The 12,120-nt window shown below is 36.8% G+C and overlaps 1 protein-coding gene across 1 annotated transcript in view; it reads left to right on the forward strand.

The window, feature by feature from the left end:
* Positions 1-12,120, forward strand: part of UBAC2 (UBA domain containing 2) — an 87,099-nt gene that overhangs the window by 50,087 nt on the left and 24,892 nt on the right. Inside the window, exons 5-6 of the mRNA XM_021530263.3 lie at positions 6,855-6,978; positions 8,854-8,901. Of these exons, the coding sequence (XP_021385938.1) occupies positions 6,855-6,978; positions 8,854-8,901 (172 nt within the window). The remainder of the gene's footprint in view (positions 1-6,854; positions 6,979-8,853; positions 8,902-12,120) is intronic.

Raw genomic sequence — 12,120 nt, forward strand, 5'->3', positions numbered from 1 at the left:
TTACACACTACCGACTTTCGCAGAAGGGACTTCACCCAGAGGTTTACTTGACTAATTGTTGACCGGCTAAAATCCCTCTCATATGAGAAAAACTTTGTTTATTTGCCATTTGAAGTTAAAAATACCTTAATTTACAGCAAAGAGCTGTGTAATCAGTACATACTTAGAACTTCTTCTTACCAACAAGATCTGATGCAGCACGAGGAAACCTCAAAACTGAGACATACCGAGATGTGGTGTTAAAGCAGATGTCTCAAACGCCCGTGGACATTCCCAGTATGGTTTTAGTATCATAATGATGAGGATTTACAGAAATGCCTTTCAAAAATCAATGAGGGAATTAAAGAACTCTGTGTCTTTGAGAGATTAGTAAAAATGTCTGCCTTTGTAAGTTGTTTATTACATTTTAAGCAGTGATAATAATGATAATGAAAAAGTATGGTAAATACATGAAAGATCAAAAGCTTCTAAAGCACAAATTTGAATCCCCTAAAATAATATTGACAAGAATGAGTGGCTAGGAAGTAGGAAGGGAATGAGATGACAAATTGTGAGTTAACCCATTTGTACCTGAAATAACCTTGTTTCTGGGTGAAGAACTTTTAATGTAAAAGTTAAATTGTGTGTTTGTTAAGAGGGTTTTGGAGATTTGAGGTAGATGAAAAATCCTTTCGTTTGCTGTTAGAGGCTGTGGTTGAGAGCTAGCTGGGATTTTCCCCAGAAACTGATACTGATCATTCATGACTGCAAAGGACTGTTTCATGACCTCATTTAGTGGCCTGATTTTAAACAACCAACAAGGCATGATAAGGGTATTTTTGGCGGGTCCAACCCATGCAGAGTGCAGGATGCCTCTGTGGAAATGTTAGGGCTGTATTCACAGCACAGGTGTTGGCTGACATTGTAGTGGTGAAGGTGTGTAGAGAGCTAGGATCTCTACTAACACATCCCTCTCATCAGAAAGCCTCAAATAAATACAGGTCTAATGGCAAAGTTACTTTGTATTATAGGAAATGTTTTTGCTATAGCAGAGCACAGAGCCTTGTGAGCTACTCTTGTACCTACTTGGAGCACTTGGTTGACACCGTACACTGATTTTTCTTGTGTTGAACTCCCACTGTACACGACTTGATTCCCTTTAGATGCCAAAGAGCTGAAGGGCTCTATCCAGGGCTTTCAGCTCCTCAGTCTTAATGTCTAACATCACATTCAGAAAGTCTTTGGGGAAATTTACCGATTATATTCTGGATTATTTTTCTTCTGGATTATTTTATTCTGGATTTGTTTTTCCTTACTTGTTTTTGAATAATTTTTAAATTATTCAGCTTCATCAGTGAGTAAAATTGCTTTAAATGAAGTAATGAGAATTCAGGACTGCTTAAAGGGAAATTGCACAGGGAACTTGTTTCATATGTACACAAAGTAATACCACAGTGTGGTTCCCTGTCCAGCATCTAAGGTCTGCTGTAGAAATGGAAATTTTGAGATACGCAAATATGTCTTTGCTCAACGGCTGACATTAGTACCCCAGCTTCTTATTAAAGGAAGAGTTTGTTTCAGAATTGTTTTATCTTTATAAACAACACCAGTATGTGTTTCCTGCTTTGATCTGATAAAATATTGCCTTCATTTGATTAAGATACAGTACTAGATTGTACCCTTTGAGTCACACTGGTATATTAGATACCAATCCAGCCTAGCATGATGAGAAATTAGCTCAAGCTAATTGCTTGAGATAAATGGTGCAGGTTGCATTCTTTCACTAACTGTTTATCCTTCTAGCTGTTTGTTTTCTGTTCTGATACAGCTGCTCTTGGTCCAATATCTGTTTGACTGCTCCAGGATTTGGACATGTAAATTTAAAAATTGCTGTGTGTCAGAAGGTGTTTGTGTTTACCATATATGTGCAGACATACATTTGTGTTTACCATATATGTACAAACACTGTTCAGATTTTGACGGGCAAGATGAGGAACATGGAACCCCGCAGGTTACAAAATATATTGTTTGATAGTCTTGGCATGAAAATTTAAAGCTTACTTTAGGATAGGTGTCTGACTTCCACCTTCATGAGGGAATTGTAAACTGTTGGCTAGATTGTTAGCCTCAAATTTTAATGAACTGCAAGTTGCACAGATTCTGCAGGGATATCCATGGACAGGAGGAACCTTTCTTTTCACCTCCAGATGCATTTTTAAATTTTTTCTGCATTCTTGCTGCTTTTATGTGAAACATTGGTATTAGCTAGTGAATACTGGGTAACAAAGCCTAATGCTTTTGCTGCTATTGAGAGACCTCAGGCAATGGGCTGTCCTGCTTATGTGTAGTGAAAGGATTGGGTGCAGTAGGAGGGTCTTTTGAGTCCAAGGCAACCATCAAAGGTAGTCACATTCCACAGAGTTACTTAATTTTAAGGAATGTTATTGTGAATATTTAGCATGTTCAGAATAAAGGCTGGAACCTCAAGTGTAATATGGCAGTGTTTGGGCTGACTGTAGGAATGCAGGTCACTGAAATTACTTAGTAACTTGAATTCCAAGTGCACTGCTTGCGTGCCTGTATCATCTGCAGCTGTTTTTTATAAGTGATATTTTTAGTCCCCTAAAAAATACATGGTTGTGAATTTGTCAGTTTGATGGTTTTTTGGAGAACTTGAATGAAGAAAAACACAGCACCGCAGTTAGTAAGTGTAGTGAGTCATTCTGAATAAAATAGATTCTTTTTGCAGACTTAATCCCACAGAACTTCTGTTGACAGCAGCAAGCATTTTTGCAGAAGCTACATTTATTTAGCTTTCTAACCCTTTGTTCATGCATTTTAGAACCATTTTTCTTGTTGTGTGCATATATTTGCTAGTGCTAATGTTTTATTTTAATCTGCATTTAATAAGTCACCCTTTTAGACTTTAAATAGTGCATTTCTCTTGTAAGATGTACCTGCCCCTGATTTTTTATTCTCAGACAATTTTTACATCTCTGATTTATTTTTTTCAAGGATGTTGTTTGTATATGTCTTTTTTTATTTCTTTGTACAAACCCAATCTCATAGATGTATATGCTGTAAAATGTTCCTATCTTGTCTCTGTGTTTCTGTTTCACTTTAAATGTTGAAATTTAATGTGCTCTTCAAAATGAGGATATAATTATTGTAGAGATGGCTACTATAGTACATCTTTGGGATGGACATGTAAATGTTCAAACTCCAGAATTCAGTTTTCAGGTTTTAGAGTTTTCTGGGTTGTTTGAAAATTTCATTTTCTATGAAAATGTGACTAAAATTAACTTCCTAAATATGAAGTGGGCAAAAACTCAGTTCAAGGTCAGAATATGCTTGCATCTATAGCCCTTCTTTGCACACAGACATCACAGATTTCTAGTAGAAGTTAATCATGGCACGTGAAAGGATGTTCCTGATAGTCTTATAGTATAATGAACAAAGGGCTGGGTTGGAGGTCGCTGCAAAAGGAGGGAAAGCACAGAAAAGGAGACTAAAAGAGATGAGAGGAAAATCAAATACAGGAGGATAAGAAAGAAGTGAAGGAAAAGAAAACACTGAAGTAGTCCTTCAGTAAGAATGTTTTCCACTTGTAGATGTTGAATCTGATCTATGATACCAAACAACTAATTAACATAACTTAACGAGTTAAGAGCCAGTCCTTTTATTTGCAGTATGTGGTTGGATGTTTGTAGCTGCCCAGTGAAATACAGGAACAGAAATTCCTTCAGCAGTCATGAGCTCTGGAAATAAGGCTTTGATTTTTCACAGAGCAATAAGGTAGTTTAGGTTTGACAGGATCTCTGACAGTCATCTAGTTCAGTCCTGGGTTCAAAACATGTCCAACGAGAATGTCCAAGTTGTATCTCTGAAGATGGAGATTGTAACTCTGGGCAGCCTGGTAAAATACATTATCCTGTCTGGAGTTGCTCTAGTATATTAATACCTTTCTTGAAGCATGAAGCCCTAAAGTGGACACAATGATTTAGATTTAGTCTCAGAAGTGCTGAGCAATTACTTCTTTTGGCCTTATGGCAACATATTGATAATGCTGCCCTGTATGTGATTGACCTTTCCTGCAAGGATAAAGTAGCACTCAAAGGCTGACTAACACTCAAAGGATTCTCCAGCTCCTTATCTGCAAGTCTTTTCTAGCCAGTCTATGCCATTGCCCAAGGTTTTTCCAACCCAGATGGAAGACTCAGTGCACTATTACTTCTGTTGAACTCCCTAACATTCCTAATGTTGACTCATTTCTCAAGTCCATCAAGGAATAGCTGAATGTGATCCTGCTCTCCAAAGTATTGACTGCTCGCTCTATTTTGATTTCACTCACTAGCTTGTTGGGAGTGCACTTTGTCATCCAGGTAGTTTAATAAAGACAATAAATAGTGTTCATCCCAGTATGGATCCATGAGAGAAGCTGCTAGTAAGTGCTTGCCATTAAAGTTGGTGCTGCTGATCAGAACCCTTTGAGTCCAGCAGTGTAGCCAGATTCCCTCAAATCTTCACTGCTTATGCAGTGCATATCCCTGTTTTTCTTTAAGGGCTGAAGAAGAAACCAAGTCAAAGGCCATCCTAAAGTCAGACTGTACAACATTTGCCATCTTCCCCTTCCTTACCCACAGTACCAGAGTCACTCTTGGTAAATCCATATGGGATATTAGCAGCTGCCTTGTCCATCATGTAGCTGGCAATGGCTCCTAGGAGTTTTGCTCTGTAACTTTCCCAGGGATTGAGGTGAGCGTTGTAACTGTCAAGATTCTCTTCTTGCCCTCCTTGAAGATGGGTGTGACATGTGCAATTATCCAGTCAGGAACCTGCCCTAATCACCGTGATGTTTCAGTGAGGTAGCATTGGCCACCTCCCTGAGAACCCCCAGCGTGCGGCTTATCTGGTCCTTTTGCCTCCTGTGTGATCACTTGGGATCAAGAACCTCCAAAATGTTTTCCTTCGCAGCAGGTGTTGCTCCAATCCCACCGGAGGCTCAGGGACTTGCAAGGCCTGAGGGCAAAACTAACCACTGAAAACTGACAGGAAAAAGACATTGAGTGCCCTGGCTTTTTTCTTGTCCTTTGTCACTGGGTCCCTTTTTTCACCAGTGGGTCCAGATTGTCCTTGACCATCCTTTTTGTTATACTTTATTGTGTAAGCCATATTCTAGTATTATTCTGTGCATAACTTGTCTGACAGACCTGCTGTAGATAAGCAGCATCCCCATATAGATATTCTAAAAAATGCATTAGTAAACTGTTGAAAATACTGAAGGCAACAGAAAATAAAGGGAAAAATTCAAAGTACAGAATTATATAAAGAAAGTTGAAAGTTTAAAATTAATTGGAATGACTTTTCACACAGTGGAATTGCCTGTACAAATTAGTTTCACACAGCATTTTGAAGGGCACCAGTTTTGACATTTTAAAAAAGATATCTGAATGGATATTTGGGTAATACCTATTTTTATTAGATGTGAACTCTGTCTAAAAAACAAACACTGATGCCTTTAGGAGCATACCTCTGTAGAGCCTATGAACTTACTGTTTTAGGAGAAAAGGCCCATCACTAAGTTTCCTCCAGCTCCTCTAGGTTTTTGGATACTGAACAGTGTCAGACACCAGACTTTGAATTAAGCTGATAGCTACTCTTGGCTGGGGTGGTGCTTTCTGTGGTCTCTGTTGACATAAATTAATACTAACATTTAGGGAACCTTTTAGCATTCTTTAATCTCTTTAAAATACACTTGCAGTCTTAGGAAATTCCTTTTTGTACTTTCCCATCTTATGATTGAGTGCATTCTTGCATGTGAAATCTCTGTGTCTGAGTCACTGTTTATCACAGGATCAATAAAACCTGAAAAGCATGCTACAGTTGTGGTATTCTCTCAGTTTGGTCAGAGTAGAAAGAAATAATTTAGAATTACTTTTCTAAGAAGAGAAAAGATATTTTTTCTTTGTTTTTCTTCTATCTTCACATATAAAACCTGATTTATTCAGTGAATATTGTCTACAATGGAATAACTTCAGATGAAGAATAATTTTTGCATGTTTCTTTCTTATAGCATTTTGTTTCTTACAACTTCAGTAATTTCAGTTTATTTCTAAAATGTGTTGCATGTGTTTATACAGGTGTATTTTGTTTGTGTAAAAATAATGACATGCAAATTTGAGTGTCTGAATGAATTGCAATAACTTGTGTTCACAAGATCAGTCTAGGCATCTGGTCATTGTAAAAAGTGCTTCAAGTCTTAAGATTCTATGAATCTCCTTCCAGTAATGGTTTAAAATCTTGTGTTGTGATTAAGATGAGGACCCTAAAGGAAGTTTTATTTGTAGGGCCATGGAAGTCACTGGCAAAGGGAAGTTAAATCAAACTGTCAGTGTTCCCATCTTAGATGCTGTACTCTATTGGCAATACTCTAAACACATTAAGTCCGGATAAATACCAGGAGCTTGGCTTCATAAGTGAGGTGGCTTCCTTAACCTTTTGGGAAAGGTAAAGTCCTTACCATTTGTTCATTTGAATCATATTTGTTCTGATGTAGGAGATTTACTGCTGTTCTTCTTGTGTGCTGTGCTTTTATGTAAAGAATCTGCTATTACATAAAATATGTTGCCTTCTCTTCTGCCTCCAGTCCTAAACATTGGAAAATAAAATACTTTTTGTCACTTGTTCTTATTTGCTAATGAATCCATTACCCAGAATGCCAGAAGTTACCTAGTGTGGGTTCCCAAGGAAGACTTTTGTTTGCAAGGTGGTGTAACATTTTGATTGTTGTGTACTTAAAATTAACTCCTTTTGGTTGTTTGACATTACTGTTGTTAGTATAATTCTTCTAACCATCTGTCCCTTTCTTTTTGCAGCTTGGGTCCTGTGTTTGCACTGTTTGTTCCATTTTATTCCTCCATTCCAAGAGTGCAGGTGACACAAGTATTGGGCCACTTTTCTATAACAAACAAGTCTCTGGTCTACATACTGGGTTTACAGGTATGGTATGTACTTGCTTGTTCATCTTTTAATAAACTAATAATGTAGTTAGTAGTTAGTATTTCTGTTTGTCTATGAATTTTGATGCTTCCACATGCATGATTCAACATACATTTAGCTAGCAACTATCCCATCATGGTTAGCAAGTGATCTGTTCTTATCTTGTCTTATGTGGGAAAATATCATAGCCAATTCCACAGTTTTGGTTTTTTTTGGTCAGTAAAATGAATTAGACCAAAATAGATTAAAATGGAACCTAATCCTAAAGCGTTTTTACCTTTCACCTTTCTATTTTGCTTATATTCTTGAATTTGCTTATTTTAACCTTGTCTATTAGAATTCAAACAAAGCTGTAGAATACAGTATTTTTCATGGTAAGACTGTTAGTAAACAATCAAGGTTTTAGCTAAATTTCACTTTTATTAAATTAATCTAATTTGTATGCCATGCATTACCATGTGACACATGTAACATAGAGCACAGCAACATAATGCATTATTCCGTGAAATATGACCGAAAAAATATAGCTACTTGGTATATAAAACTAGTAATGATTCAGACAACAATTAAGAATGCCCAAAGCCAGCAGCCTAGAAATGAATGGACACTTCTGTCACAACTTGAATGGTGAAATAGGAGATTTGCAAATTTATGAGAAATTAGGCTCACTTCTGTGTTTTCTAGGGATTCAAAAGTAGCTCTGGCATGAGCAATGGGAAAAACACCATAGTTATGATACTCTCTACCAAATGTGGTAAGGGAGTATTTTAGAAGTAGTCAGTTTCAGAATATTGGCTTGTGCTCCACATAAACATTTCATTCATCCTCTTTCCTGTTCAGCCTTTGGTCTCCTTCACTTTCTGCTCCAGCACCTTGTTTTCTTGATCTCTCAGAAATCTTGTTTCCTCTCTTCTGAACCCTTCAATTCCACTATTATTGCAGTCTTTGGGAAAGCTGTGATATTGTGTAGGCTGTTTTCCATCATGTCTTTTACCTTTTGCTTTCGTACACACAGCATGGATCCAGCGTGGATCAGTGCTGTCACTGAGTCCCCCAGCATGGATCAGTGCTGTCACTGAGCCCCATGTTTCTGCGGAGTCTCTCCCTGATGAGCCTGAAAGGTTGCTGCCATCATACAGAGCCTGAGGGAAGACTCATTTGCCTTCTCCTCATTTGTAAACTCTGCCCTTATCTCAAGTCATTCTTTCCATAGTCAGAACTCTAGAGGGAAGGTGTCCTCACGATTCAGTCAGCATCACACAGAAATATTTTAGTAACCGCTTTCAGTCCATTTTTCCAGTTTGGTAATAACCTTCTCCAGGTGATTAGTCACATACATTGCTAGAAACAATGGGCTGCCATGTTGACCTATCAGGATTTTAAAAAAAATTTGCTCCAGCTTATTTCTGTGATTTCATGTCAGCAAATATGTCACAGGGTAAGAACTTTATTTCCTTAATTTTGATGCTTAGTTCTGTCTGTGACTGCATGTCTGAGAGCTTCACTTGGAGTGCCTGCCTGCTTGGAACTCTTCTCCTCTTGCTGCTGAGTCATTTCCTTTGCTTTAGTCTGTCTTTCAGACTTGTTTTCTGTGCGGCCTATAACCGACATCCTGTTATACTTAGTAAGCTATATGAAAATAAAATGTATTGTTCTGTAGAAGGAGAACAATTGTTGGATCCCTGTGTTTTTTCCACTTGCTCCTTCTGGAATACTTTTTCTTTTTTAATGGTAAACTGAATTTTAATAGAAGTAACAGTCTGACGTCTCCCATTGTCATCAGGAGTGCATAACCTATATCATATTGCAACTTAGTGGTTCATATAGAAATAATTTCGTAAAACAAAAATTTAAATCCCTTCCCTTGTCTTCCAGCTCTTAACGTCTGGTTCCTACATCTGGATTTTAGCCTTAAGTGGATTGGTAAGTCTTACTGTTACAAAAATCATATGTTGCTTAAAACACTCTGTTATGTATGGGATCAGCACAGTATATTTGGACTCAAAAAGAACAGAAATTGCTAAGTAACATTTTGTGTTTGCAAGTAGAAAGTTTTCCTCTTCAACTTCCAAATATGTAAAGCACTGACTAGCTGGTGATAAACTGATAGACGACAAAATTGGTGGTTGATATTTTCAGGGTGCCACTGTTCCCTGCATAACATTAATTTTGTTGCCATGGATATAGCTATACACCCAGAGCTATAAATGAGATTGCTGAGGAAATGGAAAAATGTGTACCCCAGGTTGAGGTTTTTTCGATTTTCAGCAAGCCTCAAGCTTTGATTCTAAAACTCGGGTTTTAATAGCTTTGCTGTGAGGGTTTTTCATGCTTTGCTATTCTCCAAGGAGATCTGTAGTATAGCTGTTTCTCACAATGGCAATGACAGTAAAGGGCACAAAATCACATTCATCGCATCAGTCAGATAAAATTAACTTCTGGATTTCTCTCTTAGATCTGTCTTTTTCCTTTCTGACTCTGTTGTTGGTACTAAGACACTTAGTGCTGAAACAGATTGTGCTAAATATTTCAGATTTTTAGATACTGATAAGCTTCTTTTTAAATTTTACAAACTCCAAAATTAGGAGCTCAGACTGATTTCTTGGCCCAAAAAATTGTAACCGTTTTCAACAGCAGGAGTGCCACCACTTCCAAGGGAGCTCATTATTAAGTTGGTAGAGAACTCAAATTATGCCTTTGCTGTACCCACTAATTTGAATTTGGGTTGAGCTCAGAGAGAAATGCTGCTATAACTTAGTAGTTTGATCTCTTACCATTTGCATTGACTGTTGCAAAATATTCTGTGAGTTTCTAAGATAAGTAATAACAGGAGTGATGGAGCAGCGAATAGTGATGCCTGTTCATGATTTGATCTTGCTATAAATATCAATGAAAGTAGTGCAACTAACAAATCAGAATCTATCTCCCCTGGAAATCAGCCCAAGCTTCTGTGCCCACTGAAGGATCAGTGATTTCCTCCAAACACACTACCCTTCCTGTTACACTGCTGGCTCTTTTCATAGCCCTTCCTTTTGAACAGGTGTTCATTAGAGAGGGAAGGAAAGGAAAGAAATGGAAAGGCATTTTAACTCCCTCTTTCCTGATGACAGAAGCTCTGTCTATACTTGATTGTATAGACATATAAAGAGTAGGTCAATTTTTTTTTTCATAATACATTATGCAGTTCTTATTTTAATTCCCTCTTAATATAAAATTTTATTCTTCTATATAATGAAACTTGCTGGACTTTCTTAGTAATCTTTTTTATAAATTAGCTTTTTTTTAAATTTCAAGCTGACAGTTTGTTTTACTTGGGTGTAAATTCACAGGATTAAATTGAGTTACTTCTGTGTCACAGGATGGCTAAAAATCATTTCAAGTTTTCATATTGCTTCAGTCAGAATGAATTAAGTATCATTAATTCATCATTAATTACAATGTGTTTTCAGTCTCAATTTTTTTCTGCAGCAAGCAGAGAGCTGCACTCCATGACTTTGTAATAGGTGCAGTAATTTGAAAAGAAATTAATGTTAGTATTTTCAGCCATTTCTTTTGCATAGCATATCTGCCACACTTCTGTGATTAAGAAGTCTCTTTTTCTTCTCTGTTAGAAATTATGATTTGGTGACTTTTGAGAAAACTTGGTAAAGGAATAAAGTTTCACAGTGTATTAAATAATCTGAAGAAGGATATGCAACACTATAAAGGTGCCTTTTATCACTACAAATGTAGTTGATTGATAACATATGTATATGTACAATTACAGAAATAAATAGATTGTCAAATTAATGTTAAGTCATTCTGACAGCCTATGTTTTGTAATTCTTACTACTTTTAACATTTTTCTATCTTACTACCTTAGTTTCTGTGAACTCAAATTTTCAGGTATTTGTACAAAAAGGATAGGTAAATGCACAAACATCAAGTCAGGTGTGATATTTAGTCACTAGTTTATTGCCTGGTAGCCACTTCACTGTATTTGAAGCACTGAAGATCACGTAGGCACTCATGTTGGATGTGTTATGATGCTGTTCTGTAATTTAGCTTTTGTTGCACTTCTGCTTATGTGGAATATTAAAATGTATGGTGCCAGCACAAATTCTGAGTTGTTGTCACTTTTCACCTTGTCTTCACTGTGTTCCTGGTTTAGGTTTATTTAAATTCTCACAGCCTATATTTGAGCATGATTAAGTGGGATCTGACTTTCAGGTTACATCCTTGCAAGTGTCATTAGACCTTCTTGTGAATTCTAGGCAGGGTATAGAGGTACTGGGAACTGTACTGCCTTGAGTTCTTGTTTTCAGTGGTTTTGAATGATGCCGTCATTATAGAAATGAGTGTATGAGTCTATGTGGGCAGGTAGGCATTGATGTAATGTGCCTGGTGATAGGAAATTTTTGGCAATTTGTAGTTTTGACGGTCAGTTTTCTCAGGTGCAGAAATGTTTTGTTATTGGAATATAGAAGGTCTGCTATGTCTGTCTTTGTGATAAGGTATATTTTGCTAGATCTAATTGTAAACCAGCACAGGATTACAGTCTTAAAGGCAGTTTCTTTACTGTCCACATGAAACTGGACAATCAATTATTTTACTTTTGGTATGTCAGTTGCTGTTTAAATCCATGATGCTTATGTATAAAGAGAAAATTTATGTAGTAGACTGTAAAGAAATTCACAAATCTGTTGTAATCACTAATCTATACTCATCTTATGTTTGATAAGACTAATTTAGTTTCTTGTGATTTATTTTGCCAGGAATATATGATGCCTGGTGCATACAGACCAAATTTGTTTCTTATGATGGGAGTTTTTTGGGGTTTGTATCATAAAATTAGGAAACATACTAGAGATGCCCAAAACTCTTTCAGTAGTTGTTTACAGAAGTGCTACCATATTGTGCATATCACTCAGTTTAGTGAAAGGTTGAAACAGTTTCTTCACTATTTTTTTTTTCTTTAAAATACTCAAAACACCTTAGGAAGTGGTATTCATGTTTCATTGGATGTAGAAATCTTCTCTCTTTTTTTTTTTTTCCACACCTTTAAAATCTCTTAGATTCCCACTTAACATTTTTCCTCGCCATACTCTGGTAAGATTGAAATTTGAGAGGAGTGTCAAGACTCAGTCATAGCTAGATCTCATC

The sequence above is a fragment of the Lonchura striata genome, chromosome 1 (assembly GCF_050655825.1).
Source record: "Lonchura striata isolate lonStrDom1 chromosome 1, ASM5065582v1, whole genome shotgun sequence".
NCBI classification, from domain to species: Eukaryota; Metazoa; Chordata; class Aves; order Passeriformes; family Estrildidae; genus Lonchura; species Lonchura striata.